Raw genomic sequence first — 24,462 nt, 5'->3', positions numbered from 1 at the left:
ACACACACAAAAAAAAATACATTGAATCATGTTTATGCTCCAGCGTAACAATGTAGCAATGTAGTCTTTTAAGCCAAGCACGTGTTCAAAGAGGCTAGTGGGGCTGTGCATTAGGTGGCGTCGTATATTGTTAGTCATTTCAGAGATAACATTTGGGTTGGAGAAAAAAAATTGTCTAAAGCACTTTGGAACGTATTCAAATCAACGGTTCTACAAAAAAAACTATATACACACACACACACACTGAATCATGTTTCTGCTGCAGCGTGATAACAACGAGACAATGATTTTATTTAAACTTCATGAAAAGGTTTAAGCATTATGATCACCGTCTGAATGGAATAATGGCCGTCACTTCAAAGCAAGCATGACATAGAAGGAGAGGTCAAGGAGATTGCAACCTGAAGTATTAATTAATAACGGGTAGTGGGGAGATTAGGTCACGAGATTCCAGGCTTATTAGGGAGAATGTGAAGGGGGGCGAGGACTTGGGCGGGTCTTCCCAAATTGTTCTTTTTCAAAAGACTTGGAAGTCGACGAATGTTGGGGATTTCTTCCGGGAGAAGGATGCTTCTCCTCGCTTTCCTCGAGCTCGTTTTGTGTTCGAGATTGACCCCAGTCTCCGCCTCGGCCCCTCGCCTGCGAGTCCATCGATATTTAAAGATGCGTGCCTGGATTTGCGGGAAAGGGATCTTGGGGTTGCGTTTTGCGGTGGGAGAGGCGAGCCTGACACAGGTAGCATCAAGAAGGTGACGGCTTAATCTCCATGGTGAGCCCACAAAGTAGCCAAGGTTTAATCGGGCCCCACACTTTAGTGGATTTGCGGTCCTCCCAAGGTCCCTTGTCCGAATTTGATAGTTAAAATTATCATAAGGGACTTAAAATGTTTGGATACCAAAATAGTATTTTTTGCCCCCAGTATACAAAAATATTTTATAATGATGTTTGAGAGGTGATTTTGGAGTATAAAATACTCTCATACATGAGTATTTTCATATTCCAATCAGACCTCGAATAACAAAAATCCAGATTATGTTGGGCTGCAGACTACTGTGCCCTGTCCTCCGTCGCATCCTTCTCTTCTTTCTTCTCTCTTTCTTGAGGTCCCATGTCCACTCCGCTAGTAATGGCGAGGGCATCGGCGGCATTTGGCGTCTCCATTTCTTCCTCCATCTTTCTCTCTCTTTAGACTACCTCCAGGCTCCAACCCATCCTTCGCGATCCTGTGCCCCACTGTCGGCAACCACCGTCACCCTTGTCACCGGCCATCCTTCCCTAAAAACAGCCGTCTTAAAAACTCTATCCCTCAACCTCCATTTAAATTTAAGATGTCTGATCTACTTACTTACTTGGTGGTAAAGATAATTATAAAATGAGATTGTATAATCTGATTGTGAACTTGCGATAGATCTTTCCTCTACAAAAAAATCTAAGATAGATCGGCTGGTAAGTGTGATTCTAAAATCGGCAATAAACCTGTTTGTAATTTGATTGTAAAATCTGGCTCATATTTTTGCTTCTTTTGACGGTTGAAGGCTGTTTACTGTTGCAACAACTCAGTTCATATGTTCATGGGGGGCCTTAGGCCTGTATCTTTTCCTTGTACCCATTTCATGCCCAATGAAATGAGTGGCAATATCAACCCTCATGTTGCTTAAGGAAAATAAAATAGAGATTGTAAATAATTAATAAACTTTTTCGGTCAACAAATATGATCCTCTGTCGTATGTCTAATAATGATCACTATGAAATAATATTTTGTTACCTAAGCAATGTTTAGGTTGATTTGCTTTATTTGATGTGCTTCGAGTAATTTGTCATTGTCTTAAACTATTCTATCAACCGTAGGTGCCGAGAGCTTGCAAATAGAATGAGGTGCAGAAAGCATATCTAGTGTCTTTGTCACCCTTATTGCTTTCAAAGGAGCGTTCCTTAGCTTCTCAACAGATAAATTTCTCAAGATTCTCAACTAAGAGCTGTTCAAATATCTGGTGATGTTCTTTGCGTACCTCCTTATAGCCATACCTACATCAAGCAACAATTCTAGAATAAGTTCATAGAGAAGTGATGGACATTGCGTGCTTGTATAATCTATGATCATGAAATTTAGTATAATCTATACTCTAGCCCGTATATATATAATTTACTTAGTGGCTTCAAATAACAGTTATTACAATGTCGAAATGGTACCCTGATGTGTTTTAACAAACCTAGATAATATTTTAAATATAATTTATTACACTGCTATATTACATTTCAAGAATAATTTTTAAAAAATAAAAAAATTTTGTACCCATGCATTGTGCAGGTTACATGCTAGTTTTTAACTATAAACTGTAAGATTTAGAGCCTGGCACTTCACTAATAAATAGTTGAACTAGGCAATATGTTAAAAGGAACCTCACTGCTACTTTGTACACTAACCAGATCATGTAACAGTTACAAATATTAATTGACAAATATACCATGAAATAGCATAAATCGAAATTTGAAAAAATATAGTGTTCCAACAATTTTTAGAAAAAAAATAAGGTTATAGCTCTTACTTATGCTTTAAAAATGTTGCTACCTAGATGGCCATTTCTAAAGATAAAGAGTTCAGCCTACCTAGCAATGCAACAAAACATGTGACAGCTTTTCGGGCAAGACCCGCTGAAAGAGACCTTTCATCCTGAGGCACCAAAGGAACTGGTACATACTTTATGCAGACAAAAATGATCGTTGAATGAATGGTTGGCAAGGTGGTCAGAAAGTGGCCAAAGATTGCCGGGATTCCTTTCACCAGTTCACTGTAGACCAATACAAGTCCAGCGGCTCTAATGGAACCAAGGTTGCGACCAACTCCATCATCAAATCCATCAAAAGCTTCTGTTTTACTTCACTTTCATACTTCAACTTGCTGCCATAATTCCATATATACATGATCATAAACAGTACTGCTGCAAAGGCCAACAAGACACAGCTTCCATCTCCTACACTGCCCAAAACAGAAGAGAAGTAATTCCAGCCCTTGAAAGAAGGTGAGAAAGCATGACACGACTATGATGTTAAACTGCCATATAAGAAGCATAAGGATAGTTGCTAAGATTGTAGTCATCATCATCTTTCCAAGCAAAGCAATGCCTGCAGGATAGATCCAACATTAGAGAAATAGTAAGGAAGATTAATGCATAAAAGACAATAAGAGTAGATTGCGTATGCTTAAGGATAAGAGTTCAGTCCGATTTGAAATACCATATGCATTGCCAATCTCATTTATGCTTTCAAAGGTGGTGACAAATGCCAGGGAGGAAACCGGCAAAAACCTGTTTTTTCACTGGAATACATATCTGGCCCATGAACTACTGAGACAAGTGAATAATTTTTAGGAATGGAAAACAACCACGAGTTGTTGATTGCTTTATGCATGAAAATGTTGCTGTTGTCATTGCCCGGCTTGCAATCAGCGCAGCTATATTGGCTAGGAAGAAGACTGGCCAGAAAGCTCTGCCTGCAATTACAGACCATGTATTTTCTCCCTAGTATCTATTAAACAACAAAACAAAAGGAAAACTCATCGGAGGGTTTAGACCCTCAAAAAGTGTTCTTTCCAGATAAGTCAATTATAATACAACTCATTTATAAATGGCACCACAAATTACACAACAGATCATATTTGTAAATAAAAGTCAGAGCCACTTGAGAACAAGAAAAGAAATGGACCAATCTAGCTTACTCGGAATAGATGAAAAGAAGACCCGCTGATTCTCAATTGAGTTTTCCATAAGGAATGCAGAACCAAGGTCTCCCAGCAGAAGGCAAGGCAGAACCAGAAACATAAAGGTGAGCTGCAATAAATAGCTAAATCAATCAACTATGGAAGGTACACACAGAAGAAGATATGAATAAGTAAACTTAAGCTATGCCTTACCTGAACTGACCTAGAAGAGAAGTAGCAAAGATCTGCAGACATTGCCTCAGACCCTGAAATGTGACCAACAATGTAAATGACGGTCATACTTCATCATAATTACTACACAAAATTAATTAACCTGCAATGGAGGAGATATGGAAGAATGCTGCTGAAGCGTAGGGACTTACCGGCAGTTAAGATATTTCAGTTTCCTCTTGCGCATAATTTTCATATTTATGTAATATTAATTATTTGAGTAGGGAATTCAAGGGACATCTAAAGTTAATTTTATTTTATTTTTCACCAAAGCCATCTGCTTCCATTACTTTGATCAAATTTGTTGTCCTTTTCCGAAAAAGTATTATATGAAGGATATCTAGTCTTGTTGTAATATTATTTTACAAGTATTTAAAAGACCATAATTATTGAGATCTATTTTGGTTTTTAGAGTTTGTACATACATATGTTATACGCATTTCAGATTTTGCTTTGATTTACGCATTAGTTTATACAATTTTGAAAGTTGTTTCTCCTTACTCTCATGGTATTGAGAATGTTCTAAAACGAATATAACTATCCAGTTGACATCTCAACCGAGTTGTCTAAATTTTTCAACAATTGTCGATCCACATACTTCTTAACTATTACCTTTTATTTTTGTTAGATCACATTAAGAATATCATAGTTCAGAAAATTACAATCCCATCAGCCCTTCTGCCAAAAGTTAGCATATAGGTTCTAGTTCCCATATGCATTTCCCTGCAAGTTATTTGTGTTCCTTGTAAGAAGATCTGGTTTGGGCCCTCAGTTGTACTATCATAGAGATGTAGAGTTACAAAATGGTATCGGAGTCAACTAAGGTTACAAGATCTACAAGAATAATTTGTTCTTTGTTCATTTTCTTTTATCTCTTCATATTTCATCCTTCTTTCTGCCTCCAGATCATCATGATGAAGGAGCCATAAAAAGTTTTCAGGGTCTCACCAACCAATGGTGAGAACAAACTTATTTTTGTTTTAGCGAATCTATGTTATGGCAACAATGATATACAGTTTCCATATCCTACATTGATACAATTTCTTGAAGAGATGTAAAACTACGGCTCATCAAACTTCAGATCTGATCAAAGTCCTACAGTTCTGATTTAAAGTTGCTCTCAGGATGATAAGTGTTCGAGTTATATTATATGAAGCCAGTTTGAGAACAATAATGTAACTCATACATAAAAGTTGTGATGGAATCATATAAGAATTGACAGATTTTATTATTTTATTTAGAATCAAGTCGGCATTTGTAGCATATATTGGCTGCTGTCCTGTGATCTTGATGACTCTTTTTGGTGTTTTGTTAATACAGTAATCAAGCCAGTACCTCCAGTAATTTTAGAGAAGAAACCTTTCCTGTTCTGTCTACCAATCCAAAACCCTTTAAGTCCCAAATTTAGTCCCTATAAACCTCTCGATCTCTTACACCTCCCACTTACATATCCAATTATATAAAATCCTGCAATAGCAAACTATAATCAGCAGAGAGTAAGAATGTGGAGCAAACAGATGCCAACAGCAATCTTATATCTTCTGAATTTGACATGCATATCATGGATCTTCAGAGAAATGACATTTTCTATTAGGTTCCAGAAAAAAGTGGTCCTCACTATAATAATGATAACCTGAGCGATTATTTAATATGTCATACACAGATTTATTTGCTCTTAGCAGTATTTGAGTGAATACTTGTGTTTCAAGGAACGAAATAACTGTCCTACAAGAAAAATATATACAGAATTCCTGAGCCAGTTGACCTGAAGCGTGATAAAGGCAGCACAGCACTTATCCAGATAAGGTCAAATCATAGGAAAAAAAGATAGCATGCCACCACCCACACTCTTCAGATAGTTGAGATAGTACTTAATAGAATGATACCAAAAAGACCAAGGTGACACTCAATACCATCCATACCGGTGGCACACAGAAGACAACCCCCAAGAGACATCCAAGCCTAAGTTGGATTTCTCTATAAAAAATGATAGATGTAAACATGATAGAATGCCCTCAAAACTTTTGTCCCATATTTAAGGAGGTTGTAGATCCCAATGCTCCCAGGAGAGCAAAACCATATGAACAAAGCAGGGCCCCCCCACTTTACTCATCCCAAACCTCTGTACACTGAACAAGACTATAAGAAATGCAACCGAAATCATCACCACTTAATCTGCAACAATAATAGGAAAATTAAAATGAATAACTGCAGCAGTATATCATGAAAGAGCAGATGCATAGATAAAATAAAGAAGCATTATTTCAATCTTACGAATGTAGTTTCCATTACAAATATCGAAGGTCTATAGCATAATGATCAAGCACAGAAAATACTGCTGGACAGGCTCACTACCCTAGGAAAATCAGTGTGAAAAATAAGAGTGTAACTGTGTAAGTATGTCTTGAAAAGGACAGATCTTTTCCTTCAAATGAAACATATTATTCATGAAATCGATATGTGAAAGATATAATGTACATTTATATGATGTAGAAATTCAAATATGGTAGCATGAATTCATCTAAACAAATCTATAAATGTATTCACACTTCTTTCTTTATGTTTGAATGAACAAGCAAAAGTGATAATTTCTTTTAAAGTTAATGTTTCCAACTGCGTCATGATTGTGAGCACAGCCCTTGGATTTTCGCCACGTGCAATTAATGTGAAGTTGTGAACAATATCAGAAAACGTCAGGTCAGAATATTGATGCGAACTTCAAGGTCATGATTACATCCCAAATACATTCCCTTTCTAATTAGGTTGAAGTCAAGACAGTGAACATACTAAGAAATGTTCACTTGTGAAGAGTCTGATCCCCATCTCTCCAACATAACATCTGCAGTCAGATTATAACACTGACCTCCACATTCTCTTAATTTCAAACTCCCACTAGAAGGACCAACTCACAAGCTGATCACACAAATGGGAATCAACATCCTAGAGGAAACCCTCTTTCAACTTGTAGGACTTCTGGAAAAAAATTCGCTAATTAGAAGTGGAAATTGGTCAGGTAGGTTCGTGTTCAGGGGCTGGTCTGAGGTGCGGATTTTAGAGAAAAACTGCTAATCTGAACCTAGCCTGTTTATTATGCAGGACAAAAATTAAAACCTAAATCCAACTCATTTAATAAACAGATTACCCAACCCTTGGCTTAAATTTTTGGTTGCTTAAGAAACATGTCAAGTCAGATCAAATCTCCAGGAACCTGTGTATCCGATTTGACATAGGCAGAAGAGTCATAAACAGGTTATAAATGGATCAACCTGACTTAAACCAATTATTACAGATATCAACAGGTTAAATGGGTCAGAACTTTGAACCTAAATCCAACCCATTTAATCAATAGGTTCAGTCGTGTCAGCCTGTTTATGACCGAAACCGTTCACGTCAGACCAAAACCTGCTTATCATGGGTTGGTTCGTGTCACGGATTGCCATCCTACTTTTAATTTATTTATAACCATAACCTCCGACAGATTGAAAACAATCTTATTATTAGGAGTAGAAATACAGTCTGCCACCGCCAAAAAATAAGTCCAGGATAATGTTAAGATCAGCAAAGCATTCAATGCACCAGCTTCTCATGACACGACAAAGGAGGAAGGATGTCATAAGATTTATAATCTAAACAATAAAAATCGGAGAAAGACTGTGGTTATTGACATAGGAGACATGAAAAGCTGATTGAAGCCAATCCTCTCTCTATGGATAAGTTGCATCACATCCATGGCCAATAGTCTGGTTAACCGTGGAATACCTGGCAGGCCACAATTCAAGGATGCTTGGATAAATCAGCTCATGTCTTCGACAAAAGAGCTACTGCAAGCCCCACATCTTCAAGGGATCTTCCATGTCCCACATTGGCTATTCAACAGGAGGCTAGTGTTTGGGCAAAAAGATGACACGAAGGAGACAGAAGTGAAATTTGAAGACCCATTTCTTACGGAGCTGGCTAATGACAAATCCAATCAGAATTAACTGGACAGCTGAATACCCAATCGTTGATCATGTATTACCAATGATTCAACAAACTTACTAACAAAAACACAAAACTTGAGGATCCTATAATTTAAGATCTATCAGCTAAAGAAAAACTAGTAGAAGAATCAAAGACGGTGGATGAATCACTCATTGCAATTAATTCATCTTCAATATAATACGTCACCAATTTTATTTCATCCAAACAATGAAAGAGTGCAACTACATTGCAGATCCAATATCTAACATTTGATCAGAATAAGGAGTTATATTGGCCTCCACCATCAGATCATAGATTTGCAATTCATCATGAATTCACGATGATCTTGAAACAAGCTCCTGGAAGCGGAAGCAGCTGATATATATTGTAGTTTGTGTTAGTTATGTATTCTAGCTTATGTAAGAACTGAAAATTACTAAAATGTTATGAAGATCTTAGCAAATCTGAAACACCTAATAATAAGTAGTTGGTTGGTTAGAAATCCTTTGGATTGGGGAATTAAATATTTTTCTTGTTTCAGAATCCTGTCAAAAAAAAAACATAATTTTTTAAATAGGCAATATTAGGAAGGTTTTCGATTTATCAGGATTATATTGAATTGACTTACCTACATCTTACAATCACCTTATTGTGAACATATGTATATACCAATTGTCAGCCAAATGGGAAAAGAAAGTGAGATATATAAGGCACAGGCATGCTTCAAGGCCATTCCAATATATGCATGAAAATGTTACAACTACTTGCTAGATTGACCATCAAAAACTATCATATTTAACAAATAGCATGACATTTCTTGCAAGCATGCAGCAGTAATATATGCATCCGTACTTGAATTTATAATAGAAAACTGTAATATAATATGCAGATATTATCTAAAATAACAGAACAATAGTAAGATTACCAGTGCATGCTCATTTTTCCCAAGCTGGTTAAGGATAGGATGCTGAAACAAAATTCCAATATTTTCTACTATTAGCAACTAAAATTAGAGGTTTACCTTGTTGAACACTAGCTATTCCAACCTTCAGTCCACTCACAGCTGACATGACAGTAATTTTCAAAAAGGAACAAACAAAAAGGTATAAATAATGACAAGGGGATAAACAAAGAATGAACATTCTATACATTCCTTTTGCTGAGAAACTGATAGAGGTTATTATATTCAGCAATAGTATGTTGAGAAGCATTTTTGTCGATTCTAATGAGAGTACAACGTACAAGGGTGACAACTCCATCTGCTATGACCATGGAGGTGCCAAACAGCGCCAACATTAGAAATAACTTCTTCAATGTTAATGAAGTCTCAAGATGCTCCTTAATTTTTAGAGACCTCTCAAGCTTTGGTGATGGCACCTTGAGACGGAAACTTGATATGGGAGCATCAGAAGGCAATTAGTTTGGAAGAAGACTTGCCTTGTTTTCCTGCATATCAATGAATACAGAGCAAACATGCCCCCGCGCCCCCCCCCCCCCCCCCCCCCCCCCAAAAAAAAAAGGTTGGAGAAATGAAACAACACTAAGTTAAACTCTGTCAGTGCAATACCTAAATACAATGAGGACCAAAAGCATGTAAATATTAACAACCTCTTGCATACCTTCATCATCATTACCCCAGAGAGCAATAAGATACACTTCACCAGCAGTATCAAAATCAAAGTATATATAACAAGAAAGAGTGCTCCAAGAATATCTTCTTTCACACTAGTAGCATATTTGTTGAACATAACATCAAAAGTCATCCCCAAATACCACTCCAAGTGCTCTGAAGAGCAAGTACAACATTCCTGCCCAAATGAAACTCCTGCAATTGGGTAGAAAAATTTCAGAAAGAATCTATTAGCGTACTTACAGACTTTTCGGGACTTCAATTTTACAGAAGTGGCAGTTCATGAACTCAGGCAATCATTAATTAACCATTCAAAAATTTGAAAAGTCTGAAGGGCACAAAAGAATATAAACTAGCAATACTGGCCAATTTCTAACAGTGATACCAACATGGCTGTGAAGCAGGGCATAATTAGACCAAAGAATGGGGTAGAAATCCAATTCTATGTTTGAAATTGCCAATCAAGATTCAATCTTTAACGCTTCCGTGTCCATTCAACTATGAAATTAAGCTAGACAGCACATAGGTAAATCAAGATACAACTTTTGGAGAAAATTAAGATCCAGTTAACAAAGTGTGGAAGGCCTAATCATGCCTCGTAGTCGTTTCTGTGGGCTCCGGGGACCTCAAGGGCCTCTACATCCAAGGAATCGATCCGGGGACCGGCCCGTAACAGCCCCTACTTCATATTGTCTTCTTCTTCTGACTCGAAACTCGCTTGGCGCGACGATTCCTCCCCTTCTTCCTCCAAGCCCTCCTCGTCCTCATTCTGGAAGACCCATCGAGATTCCGTAGAATCCATCTTCACCAAGTTCCTACTCTCTCTCTCTCTCTCTGAGCTTTCCGCCATGCAATGTCACTCCAAAAATCCCAAGAAAAAGCCTTTAAACCATCAAAACCTAAATCCAAGAAACGATTGAAAGGGGAGCAATCAATAAAAAATCGAACGGAGAGAGACAGCATGACGGGAATCAAATCAGCAGGAGTGAAGGGAAAGGAGAGAGATTTTGTGATCTGATGTCGATCGAACATTCGACAACGACCGAAACCGAGAGTGCTCAGAATGTGAGAAAATATGAAGAATCCGAAGAATCGGATTTCTGAGAGAAATGAATCTTGGGAAATCTGGAAGTTTGAGAAGTGCACGGGCGGAGCCCCTCCTCCAGGGAGAGATTTTGATTCCCTGAAACCATGGGCCCTATGTTCAGGTATCCACTAACGGCCGTCATGACTGTTTGGGATACCTCCGTTAACGGCCGTGCAAACATTAACCGCCACTGGACAACGGTCTTGAACATGAATAAACTTGAAAAGAGTTTATTTTTCAGCTTTATATTTTACTCTTGAATAAACAATCCACTAATAGAATTTAAAATTGTAGAAAAACTGAAAAACACTTTTTGATTGTTGATTCAGTTTTAATAAGATTAAACTATTCGATAAAGTTATTCAAATACAGAGCTATATGTTCAATCTAATTTTTCCTAAACATGGCGAAATAGTAAGTGGACCCTGGCAATTAATGATGACTAATTAAACTAGACCTTTTAGCTATTAAACAAAACTAGAAGGCTATGAATGAAGGGGATTACAAATCCTTTGAAGCCAAAAGTTCAAATAATGATGTCATTGCCAGATAGTTGACCCCTCTAAAATTGCTACTTATTGTTACATGAAAATAATGGGCTAGAAATATGTAAGAATAAAACAATAATATCTTAACAATTATAAATACTCAATATAGTAGAAAAATAGTAATATTATTTTGTTCGAGTCATGGTTTACTAAGTAACAAATCATTTGCTTAAATATGTGAAAGATAGAGGTATCCTATGAAAATTCATTCATGACTATGGCAGTAAGGATTAAGATCATGACATTTCAATAGCTATGCATTGTTAGTTCAAAAAAATTTAATTTCAAGATGGACTCTACTATGTTATACTGCAAATGTTGATGCATTCAACTCATGGGAACTTTTTTTGGTAAGAAATTGAAGTGTGAACATGAATAACAGGACACTACTGCTTGCGCATGTTGAAGCTCCTATAAGTGAATAAGAAGTTGCTATGCTTAGATATCATGATACAACTAATGATTTAAAATGGAAATATAATTAGTAAATTTGCTGACTGATGGGATCATAGTCACTAACAAATACTTTCTTGTTTCCACAACTTGGGAACATTACTTGCATTGATCAAAGTTGTCCTCTGGAGGCAGGGAGCCTACCTGAGGGTTGCTTTATTTTTTTGAAAAGTGGTTTGAGAGTACCTACCAATCAGCACCGTCCTAAGTGGACGTGAGTTGAGCATTCCATCGACCTGCCCTTACTGCAAGGTGGAGGAGTCTATTGATCACGTCCTCTTCTAGTGTGACAGAGCAGAGCGAGCATGGAGGCTGACAACATTCCTCCGGAGGTTCTTTATTCGGCAACCCTTGGGACTCCTTTCTCTAGCATTTGAGGAGTAGACTAGATAGGCCATATCTCATGTCGGGGGGTGTTTTGGCGGCTTATATTGCATACCATATTTGGCTAGTCTCCTACGTCTTTTCCCTTTGGTCTATCAGCTTTGTCTAGGAGCCTCTTTCTCTTATGAAAAAAAAAAGCGATGATATCTGTATTTTTAGAGAGAGCAGCCACTCATTGAGGATAGTTCTAGATAGGGCTTGGATGCAAGCTGTGGAGATCACCCACCTCGGCCCTCCGGAAGAATCCTTGATAGCACGGGACACCTAGGACTCTATCTTTACTTCTGTAGCATTCTGGACTATGTTTATAACCCAGGAGCTCCTGCCATCGAGTTTTCTCAAGATAAATTTCGACAGATGTGTGTTGGATGGTGGCAGAGGAGGAGTGGGCTTTGTCATCAGAGGTCTAGATTCTGAACTGCTGGCTGCGAGTGAGTGCCAGATCTTTATACACTCAATGCCTGGAGTGGAACTGAGGGCCGTTGGGGCCGGCCTCAGCCATGTGCAGCGCACTTTGAGAGCCAACACCATCTTGTCGACAAGTGACTCAACGCCATTGATTGGCTAGATTCAGGGTTGAGCTAGGGATGCGAGGTTGCATCCTCTGATTCAAAACATCTAGTGCTTGGCGAGAGAGTGTATCTCTTTTTGGGTAAGGCATGTTTACCAAAAGGTGAATAGAGTTACAAATTGGATGACCTTCTTTATGGCCGATCATTTTGCTAAATTTTTCTAAATTTTTAGGCACGTGTACCTAGAATTTTGAGCAATATTTTTTTTTGATTTTTTTATTAATTTAAGCTAGGGTGGTGTGAACCGGCGGTCTTAGCATAAAAACAAAAAAAAAAAAGAAAAAAAAGGAAAAAAAAGAGAAAAAATCGGCATCCTGCTTCTCCAAGGCCCGGTTGCTCGCACAAAGCTTCATTCTCTTTTTCCGCACCCAAGCACACTGCTACAAGCTCAGGCAACAAGGAGATGACGACGATGCCGAAGAACGTGACAAGCAGAAGCCAGCGGAAGGAACGCATGGGGCCGTCCATTCCATCTCCACAAGGCCCGGCGGCGGCAAATCTTCACCAGCCCCCGCGTCACTGTCCTTGAGATCGGTCCCGGCACCGGAAATCTCACCGTGAGGCTCCTCGAATCCGCGCGACGGGTGGTGGCCGTCGAGATTGATGACAGGATGGTCGAATGCCTGGACGGCCCCGCGCCTCCCATCTCAACCTCCAGGACCGGCTAACCGTACGTATTGTACGGACACAACTCGTTTGTTCTAATTTCCCAAAGAAGGAATTGAAACTGTCTAACCTACCGGCTTTCTCGCTGGTGTTCTCAGGTGATCAGAGGCGATGCACTCAGGAGATTTCCAGAAGGTAATCTTTGTCTGGCCGAGCATTCCTCATAGGATATTTTCTCCCCTCATCGCAAAACCTCTGTTTGAGTTGAGTAGGCTGTTGCTCCAGAAGGAGTTTGCTCGGCGCCTTCTGGGCAGCCCTCGTGACTCGGAGCTCAACCACCTGCATGCGAACGTGAGGCTGGTGGCCCCAGTCGAGCTCCTCATGGATGTTAGCAAGAAGGATTTTGTTCCTTGCCGAAAGCTGACTCCTCTTTTGTTAGATTCCGACCGAGGTCCGATGTCCCCTCTGTCGATCTAGATGAGTGGTTGGCCTTTCACCCGAACTTGCTTCAGTAAGAAGAACAAAAAGCTTGGCGCCATCTTTAAGCAAAAGAAGAAGATTGTGGAGTTCTTTCAGAAGTCCAAGTCCGAAGGCAGAGCTTGCAAAGTTCTAGAGGAAGATGGAACCAAAAATTCTGATTCTGATGATGATAATGATGATGATGAAGATGATCATGTGGGAAGTAAGGGTGGAGAAAAAGTAGGACATGCTTCGGAATTGGGTGTATTCAAAGAGAAGATTGTTGCGATACTGAAAGCTGGAGGATTCGAGGATAGGAGGCCTTCCAAGCTCTCCACTGAAGAGCTGTTGCATTTGTTTCAGCTTTCAATCAAGAGGGCTTCTTGTTTCATTAATAGATGCTGCTAAATTTGTGCTGGAATTCACTGAAGCTGCCGCAACTGAGACACTCAGGTGGTTCCCTTGCAGAATTTCTTGATGGGATGGAATTCATGTGGTGGAGACGTGAGATTCGGTTGAATAATAAATGAAATAGGTGGGGTTGTATGGTGAGTCTCGGACAGCAAGCCATCTCTAATACTGCGTATCATTCACCAATGTTTCATCTTCTCTTCAGAAAAAAGTTCTACCCATCTTGTATGTCTAAATGGAGCAGATGCTAAAGGTTGGGAAGGTGATCTTGTATAGATTACTACCAATGAAATCCTAGATAATTGAGGTTTCAAGCTTAATGAAACTAACAGAGGAGTATTTCCTTCTGTCTTCTTCACATCCGATGCCTTTGAACAATGGATGGTGCAGTTTCTACTGAAGATCTCTATATTTTTTCTGCAACATTGTGGAAAAGAAAAGCAGGGCGTGAGCCTTTGTACTTATTATACCTCAAAGTTGCTGTGCTGAAAGTAGTCATTCAGCAAGTTATTCATAATCTGCACTGCAAGATTTAGAAATGTTTGAGCAACTGAACTCCCATTTATATGTATTTTTAATCACTCTGCATGATCAATTGAAAACAAATTGTGTTGGGTCGTTGGCTGGATTTACACGATTTCAGTTTTTTGAGATCCTATTTTTTAGGATCTGTTTTTTACACGTATTGGACCCACGTCTCTACTTTTGTAGTATGAAAAAAAAAAAAAAAGTGATCAATCCTTGCTGCCCGTGGAGTAGGCTATCGCCGAACCACGTAAATATGTTTCTCTTTCTTGTGGTTGATTGTTCTTTACTTAACTGCATTTTTTTTATTGATCTATATTATCAAGCAATCATCAATATCATGTGTAAGAGTTTTCGCGAGGCTTTTGCACAACAATTTGGTATCAGAGCTTGGGTTTCAACCTAGGCATTGGAGTTGTTTTTTTATTTTTTTGTGATTGGTGATTGTTTGTGGATTTGATATTTGGAGGAAAAGATGTCAAACGAATCGTTTTCTAAATCGGTATCAGCAGTAAAGACTATGGTCTCAAATGCTAAATTTGAAGTAGAGAAATTCGATGGAACAAATAACTTCGGCATGTGGCAATGCGAAGTTTTGGATGTTTTGACTCAACAAAAGTTGGATATTGCTCTTGAGGATAAACTTGCAGAGATGGAAAAGAATATTTGGGAGAAGATCAATCGTCAAGCTTGTAGCACTATACTTGTAGCACTATTAGGCTTTGTCTTGCTAAAGATCAGAAGTATTTTGTTATAAAAGAGACTTTGGCTAAGGAGTTGTGGAAGAAACTGGAAGATAAGCACATGACCAAGAGCATGGAAAATCGTCTCTATCAGAAGAAGAAACTTTTTCGTTTCCAGTATAAATAAGGTATTTCGATGTCTGAGCATTTAATTATAATAAAATTCTTGCTGATTTACAAAATCTTGATGTTGAAATTAAAGATGAGGATAAAGCACTGCTACTGTTAAATTCGTTACCTGATACTTATGAGCATTTGATTACCACTTTACTATATGGGAAAGATGAAATTAAATTTGATGATGTGTCTAATGTCTTGATAAATAATGAGTATCGGAAGAAGGACAAACATGCCTATGGAGGCTCAACATCAGAAGCTTTGATTTTAAGGGGCAGGTCAGATAATAGGAAATCTGGTAAGCGGGGTAAGTCTTGTTCCAAGACGAGAGGAATATCATCTAATAGAAAAATTTCCGCAAAAGATGAGTGTGCATATTGTCGAAATAAAGGGCATTGGAAAAAGGATTGTCCACTTTTGCATAATAAGGACAAGAAGAATTCAAATGTGAATGTTGCACGTGGTGACAATGATGATTCTGAATTTGAACTAACTGGTTCATCATTGGTATGCCATTCAGATGAATGGATTTTGGACTCGAGTTGTACTTATCATATATGTCCCAACAGGGACTGGTTTTCCAGCTTTGAGGAGTTGGATGGTGGAGCAGTTTTTATGGGTAATGATAATGCCTGTAAAACAAAAGGAATAGGTAAAATCCGTTTGAAGTTGCATGATGGAATAGTTAGAATGTTGACAGATGTTCGGTATGTACTAGATTTGAAGAAAAATCTCATCTCATTGGGTGCTTTAGAATCCAAGGGCCTCAAGATTATTATGGAAGGTGGAGCTCTAAAGGTTGTTTTGGGTGCACTTGTAGTAATGAAAGGTACTCGTCAGAGTAATTTGTATTTCTTACAGGGAAGTACAATTATAGGTGGAGCAGCAACAGTTATTGAAAGAATAGACAAGATTGTTTCCGACGATACCAGATTGTGGCACATGCGCTTAGTGTCACGCCCCGGACCCGGATCCGTGACACGGCCATGCTATTGCCGACTATCGCCCACAGTAGCACGCAGCCTCATACAGGGGTAACAGGTAGCCAAAAGGATTCAAACTTTTATATATTAAAAGATTTGCAGTACAACCTTGAAGTTTGATACCAAAAATACAGAACTTCTGTGCTATTCAAATGTACAAAAGTATATAAGCTTCTCCAAAAATAACGAAGCTCTGTAACAAAATAAAAAAAAAACATATCTGATGGCGATCACTGGTGAGGATCTGAAAGAAAACGAAGCATAAACAGACGTGAGCTACACGGCTCAGTAAGTAATCCTGCATAATCCTACCGGATCAACTAGTAGGCTAAACATGTATATCAGGGTTTGAGAAGCTGACATGCATATTTATCTAATAATCATCATGGCATAATATGTATGCAAATTAAACAAGGCAGTAGTGCAAGTCACAAAAATTTTCATAAATATGCATATGAAACCGTGCCCCCGGCATGCCGTGGTCCATACTCTCGGATGCTACTGCGAAGTCAGTCTCGGCCACTGGCGGAGCCAGCTCAGTTATTATTCAGCCACCGAAGGGGCAGGCTCAGTTACTATTCAGCCACTGGCGGGGCAGGCTCAGTCATTCTCAGTAGCATCTTTGAGCCCGTTATAGTGCCTCTTGGCTAGATAGTATTTCGTTATACTAACTTACATGCATGATTAAAATATCAGCATCATCATGTTGCATACATAGCCATAGCTTCTGGGATCATGCAAGTTACTTATGCATTGTAACATATTATGCATGAAACATATATACTTAAAAAAAATGCTGAGGAAACATTAATAACATGACATGATCCATAACAGGATTAGAACAGGTTACTTACAATAAGTTGTTATCAATCCTTTGAGTCCGGACGACAAGTCTTTAATTCCTAGGACCATATTATAAGACTCACATTATCCTCTATTATCATAAATCTTAACCCAATTAAAGTAAATTTGAGTCTACCAGGCCTAATTGGGTCTCTATGGGAAAGATTGGGCCTGATTTGTGGTTAAGTCCACTTTTTCTAGCCAATTTGGCCTTCTGCCAATTTAATTGGGCTTAAATTGGGCCTGATCAATATTCAATTGGGTCTGCTGGATCTAATCTAGCTTAATTGGGTTCAAATTTGGCCCAATTTGCTTGATTTGGGTTCATTCAGGCTTGGTCGGGTTCAGACCCAACATCAATTAGGCTTAATTGATCCGTTTAATTCAATTGGGCTTGGATCAACCTTACATTGGGCTCACCCAAACCGTTTGAATCATTTGGACCTAACGGGTTTTGGATCTGGACTTGGATCCGACCCGTTAGCTCGTTAAGGCCCTCCTCTCTTTTTTTTTTCTTCTTCTTCCGGGAGCTTCCAGAGGCTTCGGCCTCTCCCTCCCGTTCACCCCTCTCCCTCTTCGTCTCCCCGCTTTCCTACGAAACCCTTCCCCGGCCTCCTCCGCCTCCGGTCTCCTTCTTCTTCTTCCCTCGCCGCTTTTCGGTTCTTCCCCTCCTCTCGCAGATGACTGGGGAGGCGAGGCTCCCGATCCTCCGACCGGAGTGGTGCTCCCCCTTTCGGGCGGCGGCGGTGGAAGGCCGGCTCTTTCCCCCTTCTCCGAAGTGATGCCGAAGGAGAGGAGAAAAGCCGGGAGGTGGGATCGAGGCCGATCTTCCTCCGGGGTCTTCACCGGCTCCGACCACGGCTAGGTAAGGCCGTGGCCCGAGGTAAGTATTTTATATAAATTTTTTTTTTGTCTTTCTCCTTCTTCTGTTTCCCTCTTCCCCCTTTTTCCTTTTTTTTTCTCTTGTGGGAGTCTCGCCACCACCTCTCGGCGGCGGAGAGGTGGGGCTCGGCTGGGGCTGGCGGCCTTGAGGCCGCGTTGGTCGCCGGCACAGCAGACCCGACGGCCCTTGGCTGCCCCTCAGCCCTAGGGCAGCCATGGCCGGGGCCTGTCACCCGCAGGCTGAGTCCGGCTGGGCTCGACCCGGGTGGCATTGGGCTCGGCTTGGGCCGTTCTCAGGCCGGCCCGCGGCCTGTAGGTCCGGCCCGCAGCCCGTGGGTCCGGCCCGCGGCCCTCCTCCTGTTTCTCTCTCCCGTGCCGGTCTCCTCCTCTCTGTGCCAGTCTCCTCCCCTCTGTTTCATCAGTGAAACAGAGGGGAGAATACCCCACAGAGGGGTACCTCCACCCTGTCCTTGCCTAGAGACCTACTTACAGAGCCTTACCTTTTTGTGGTCGGTTGAAGCTGTGGGGTATCACCTCGGTTCACAGTCCCTCCTTCCTCTCCTGGGGCTGCGGGTACCTTCTACCTCCAGCTCCTGGGCCTAGCTTCCTGGTACAGCAATTCCAGGGGGTTAGAGGTTAGGGAGGGTAGATGCAAGGTTCGGGGGGGGGGGGGGGGGGGGGTTTGCAGGCTTTGGGCTATAAAAGCTTGGCTTAGGATTTGACCCCAAGGAGAGGTGGCATTCTCTCCTTTCTCAGTGCCCTGGGAGCCACCACCTGCCCCTCCCTTCAGGCCAGCTCAGGGTTCAGCTGCCGAGGAGGAGGAGGTGGCGGGCTCTGGTTGTGCATGCTTGTGGGGGTCTCTTCGTTGGCCATCTGGTGGTCCTGTCTTTTCAGCCATCGGGGAAGATGGCATTCTGTTCTTCCTGGGCCTGCAAGGCTGTTAACCCCTCACCCTGGCCCAAATCCTTCAACTGGGCCCTACAGTATTGGGCCCGGACATTACATCCTTCCCCCCTTAAATAAATTTCGTCCTCGAAATTAAGCATACCTCGGTTTTCGAAGAGCTGAGGGTAGCATTGTCGCATCTCTTCCTCCAATTCTCAGGTAGCTTCCCTTTCAGTGTGGTTGGTCCACTGGACTTTAACGTAGGGAATGGTGCGCCTTCGGAGGATTTGCTCTTTTCTGTCTATGATGCGCAGGGGAGCCTCCTCATAGGTTAAATCTTTATTTAATTGCAGAGGCTCATGTGGCACCACATGGCTGGGATCCGGGACGTACCTCCGCAGTAGTGAGACATGGAAGACGTCGTGTACGCCTGATAGCTCCGGGGGTAGGGCCAATTTGTAGGCAACCTTACCTATCCTGGCAAGAATCTCGAATGGGCCGATGTAGCGAGGACCTAGCTTGCCGTGTCTTCCGAATCGGGTGATACCCTTCGATGGAGAAATTTTTAGGAAGACAAAGTTCCCCTCCAAAAATTCCAAGGCCCTTCTCCCTCTGTCAGCCCATCTTTTATGTCTGTCTTGGGCAGCCTGAAGCCTTTGCTTAATCAGGAGCACTTTGTCTCTAGTGTGCTGGACCAGTTCGGGCCCCAACATTTTTCGCTCCCCGACATCATCCCAATGTAAGGGGGATCGGCATTTTCTCCCATAGAGAGCTTCGTATGAAGCCATCTGGATGCTGGAATGGTAACTATTGTTATAAGCAAATTCCACCAGTGGTATATGACTATCCCAATTTCCACCTAGGTCCATAGTGCATGCCCTCAACATGTCTTCCAGAGTTTGGATTGTCCACTCTGACTGGCTGTCAGTCTGGGGGTGGTATGCTGTATTGAGCCTCAGTCCGGTACCCATAGCCTTCTGAAAGCTTCCCCAGAATCTGGATACGAATCGGAGGTCGCGATCGGAGATGATGCTCACTGGTACTCCGTGCAGGCGTACAATCTCGTCGATGTATAATTGGGCTAGCTTGTCCAAAGGGGTTCCAATTCTGAAAGGTAGGAAATGAGCCGATTTTGTGAGGCGATCAACAATCACCCACACTGCATCGTTCTTTTTTACCGTTTTGGGGAGTCCTGTAATAAAATCCATCGTGATGTGCTCCCACTTCCATTCTGGGATTTCTATTGGTTCCAGTAGCCCTGCTGGCCTCTGGTGCTCTGCTTTTACTAGCTGACAGGTCAAACATCGGGCCACAAACTCAGCTATCTCTCTCTTCATCCCCTTCCACCAGTAATGTTCCCGAAGGTCCCGGTACATTTTAGTACTGTCTGGGTGAATAGAGAAACGGGATTGGTGGGCCTCTTCCATGATTTCCCTCTTTAGGTCAACATCTGCCGGAACACACAATCGGTGGCCAAACCTCAGGGTGCCATCTGGGTGGATTTGGAGCTCGGGTCGTAACCCCTTCTCCACTTCATCCTTAAGCTGACAGGTATGCTCATCGGACTGCTGGGCAACTTTTATTCTGTCAATCAATGTGGGTTGTATACTCAAAGTGGCCAGCAGACTTCTTGCAGTTCGGGTAACCACCTCAACCTGCAGTTTATCGAGATCCTTCCGAATCTGTGGTTGAGTGGTGAGTAATGCGGCGGAGCCCGCTACTGACTTCCTACTTAGGGCATCAGCCACCACGTTGGCCTTTCCTGGGTGGTACTTAATACTCAGGTCATAATCCTTCAGAAGTTCCAACCACCTTCTTTGCCTCATATTCAATTCCTTCTGGGTGAATATATACTTTAGGCTCTTGTGGTCAGTGTACACTTCACAGTGTTCGCCATACAAATAATGTCTCCAAAGCTTCAAGGCGAACACCACCGCGGCCAGCTCCAAGTCATGGGTCGGATAATTCTGTTCATAGGGTTTCAGCTGTCTTGAGGCATAGGCTACCACCTTGCCATCTTGCATCAACACACAGCCTAGCCCGTTCTTGGAAGCATCACTATAGATGGTAAATTCTCCAGTTAAGGACGACAATGTTAAAATTGGGGCAGAAACTAACCTTTGTTTAAGCTCCTGGAAGCTCCTCTCACACTTGTCGTCCCAGATAAACTTGGCCCGTTTTTTAGTCAAATGGGTCAAGGGAGTAGCTATTTTGGAGAACCCTTCCACAAATCGCCGGTAATACCCGGCTAATCCCAAAAAGCTTCTAATTTCCTTGGCGTTGGTAGGACGAGGCCAATCCACCACCGCTTCTATCTTCTTGGGGTCCACTGACACTCCTTCCTTGGAGACCACATGGCCGAGAAACGCCACACTGTCCAGCCGAACTCACACTTGTTCAACTTGGCATACAGCCTTTTCTCTCGAAGGATTTGTAGCACCACCCTCAAATGGTCTTCATGCTCCTTTCTGCTCCTTGAGTAGATTAGGATGTCGTCAATAAAAACTATCACAAACTGATCCAAGTATTGCCTAAAGACTCTATTCATCAAGTCCATAAATGCAGCCGGAGCATTGGTCAGTCCGAAAGGCATAACCAGAAATTCATAGTGCCCATACCTGGTTCGAAACGCCGTTTTTGGTACATCATCAGCTTTAATCTTCAACTGATGGTAACCTGACCGCAAATCTATCTTGGAGAAGACTTGGGCGCCCTGCAGCTGATCAAACAGGTCGTCGATCCGGGGTAGGGGATATTTGTTCTTTATGGTTATCTTGTTCAATTCCTGGTAATCGATGCATAGCCGCATACTCCCGTCTTTCTTTTTCACAAACTGGACAAGAGCTCCCCATGGCGACGCACTAGGCTGGATAAACTTTTTGTCCAGGAGTTCTTGCAGTTGTATCTTCAATTCCCTTAACTCAGCAGGGGCCATCCGATAAGGAGCCTTGGAAACTGGCCCCTCTCCTGGTGCGAGGTCGATAGCAAATTCGATCTCTCGGTCTGGGGGTAATCCCGGTAATTCCTCCGGGAAGACATCCGGATATTCTCTGACTACTGGAATGTCTTCCAATTTGGTCTCTTTCTGAGCATTCTTTACACAGGCCAAATAAGCCATACACCCCTTTTTTAGAGCCTTTCCAGCTTTCAAAGCAGAAATGAAGTGCAGTGTAGGAGCACCTTGAAGGGGTATGTCGCCCTGAAAGAAAAATTCTTGCTCCCCAGGTATCCGAAATACCACCCTTTTATGGTAACAATCAATGTGGGCGTGATACTGTGACATCCAGTCCATGCCCAAGATAATATCAAAGTCTTGCATGTCAAGCTGTAGAAGATTTGTCTCTAATTCTTTTTCCCCTATCTGAATTATGCAACCTCTATATTTAGTGTCAACAATTGCGGTTTTCTGAAGGGGTGTAGCAACATGCCATGGTTCCACTAATTTCTCAGATGTGCTATGTAATTGTCTGGAAAAGCTAACTGATACGAAAGAATGCGTAGAACCAGAATCAAATAAAATGAGGGCAGGGGCCGAGTTGACTGGAAGTGTACCTGTCACCACCTGATCGCTAGCACTAGCATCCTGATGGGTCAGTGCGAAAACCCGAGGGTTACCCCTCGACCTCTGGTCCTCCGGTGCAGTATGCCTGGGCTCGTCCCTTTTTCGGCTAGGGCAGTCGCGGGCGATGTGTCCTGTCTGCCCGCAAGAATAACAACCTCCGGTCTTCTTCAAGCAGGTACCCTTGTGGTTTCTGCCACAGGTGGGGCAGCCTCTGCTCTGTCTCTTCTTGGGCACAGACCCCTTGTTGCCTCCGGACCTACTACTCGGTGCTTCCGACGACCGGGTCCTCTTCAGGTCCTCCCTCTCTCTCCCGGACCGTATCAGGTTAGCCTCAACCTTCAAGGCTCGGTCCAGTACATCCTTGTAGCTTGAGAACAGATGGGAGGATATTTGGGACCGAATTCCGTACCTCAACCCCTGCTCGAACCTGTTTACCTTGCTTCTCTCCTCCTTCATGAACTGGGGGCAAAATTGTCCCAGCTCGTTGAATTTATTGGTGTACTCCAGAATGGACATCTGGTCGGTCTAGGTCAGCGTCAAAAATTCATTCTGTTTCGCCTGGTGGACTGAGTCCGGAAAATATTGGTTGTAAAACAGCCTCTTAAAGTCCCTCCAGGTGAGTCTGTCAACGGCATAAGCCGTCTCCATGACCGTCCACCAGTATTCGGCGTTTCCTGTCAGCATAGAGGTCGCCAGTCGGACTGTCACCTCATCAGGAAAGTGGAGGGCTCGGAACATCTTCTCCATCTCCCGGATCCATGTTTCTGCCGCCATGGGGTCAGACCCACCCTCAAAGGTTGGGGGGTTCAGTCGGCGGAACCTCTCGTAGCAGGAGTCTGCTGATGGCATAGCGGCCAGCTGCATCATCTGTTGCTGTTGCAGCACTTGTGCCATGAGCTGATATACTCCGGCTAGGCCTGCCTGACCCGCTGCAGACCGTGGAGTATCCGGGAAAGCTGACCGCTCGCTGGGCTCCGGGGAGGGTGGTCTCCGGTCGTCGTCCATGTCTTTCTAATGATCGCCTAGCAGTCAAAAATTTTTAAAGTGAGATTATGATAAACTAGCATATTATAAAATTTTTCATGACGGTGACATTCTTAACTACCCCTTTCCTCAGGCATTTTATGGTTATTCTATTGTTTAACCTAAGGCTCTGATACCACTACATGTCACGCCCCGGACCCGGATCCGTGACACGGCCGTGCTATTGCCGACTATCGCCCACAGTAGCACGCAGCCTCATACAGGGGTAACAGGTAGCCAAAAGGATTCAAACTTTTATATATTAAAAGATTTGCAGTACAACCTTGAAGTTTGATACCAAAAATACAGAACTTCTGTGCTATTTAAATGTACAAAAGTATATAAGCTTCTCCAAAAATAACGAAGCTCTGTAACGAAATAAAAAAAAACATGTCTGATGGCGATCACTGGTGAGGATCTGAAAGAAAACGAAGCATAAACAGACGTGAGCTACACGGCTCAGTAAGTAATCCTGCATAATCCTACCGGATCAACTAGTAGGCTAAACATGTATATCAGGGTTTGAGAAGCTGACATGCATATTTATCTAATAATCATCATGGCATAATATGTATGCAAATTAAACAAGGCAGTAGTGCAAGTCACAAAAATTTTCATAAATATGCATATGAAACCGTGCCCCCGGCATGCCGTGGTCCATACTCTCGGATGCTACTGCGAAGTCAGTCTCGGCCACTGGCGGAGCCAGCTCAGTTATTATTCAGCCACCGAAGGGGCAGGCTCAGTTACTATTCAGCCACTGGCGGGGCAGGCTCAGTTACTATTCAGCCACTGGCGGGGCAGGCTCAGTCATTCTCAGTAGCATCTTTGAGCCCGTTATAGTGCCTCTTGGCTAGATAG

General features: G+C 42.1%; 1 protein-coding gene and 2 pseudogenes across 1 annotated transcript; 1 reads left to right on the top strand and 2 right to left on the bottom strand.

Moving 5' to 3' along the window:
- Window positions 1-1,740: 1,740 nt before the first annotated feature.
- Window positions 1,741-9,709, bottom strand: LOC103707192 (annotated as a pseudogene).
- On the top strand, window positions 9,159-14,666 carry LOC103707221 (annotated as a pseudogene).
- Window positions 14,667-23,103: 8,437 nt separating this feature from the next.
- LOC120110684 lies at window positions 23,104-23,583 on the bottom strand. The gene has a single exon (XM_039126274.1). The coding sequence runs from the start codon at window positions 23,581-23,583 to the stop codon at window positions 23,104-23,106; it is 480 nt and encodes a 159-aa protein (XP_038982202.1).
- Window positions 23,584-24,462: the final 879 nt, after the last annotated feature.

Source organism: Phoenix dactylifera, chromosome 4 (assembly GCF_009389715.1).
Source record: "Phoenix dactylifera cultivar Barhee BC4 chromosome 4, palm_55x_up_171113_PBpolish2nd_filt_p, whole genome shotgun sequence".
NCBI lineage: Eukaryota > Viridiplantae > Streptophyta > Magnoliopsida > Arecales > Arecaceae > Phoenix > Phoenix dactylifera.
The sequence above is the reverse complement of the archived record's forward strand: the minus strand, read 5'-3'. Positions and strand labels throughout refer to the sequence as shown.

Excerpts from the sequence above, each read along its gene's own strand:
- LOC120110684 (XM_039126274.1), bottom strand. The coding sequence starts at position 23,583 with ATGGACGACGACCGGAGACCACCCTCCCCGGAGCCCAGCGAGCGGTCA.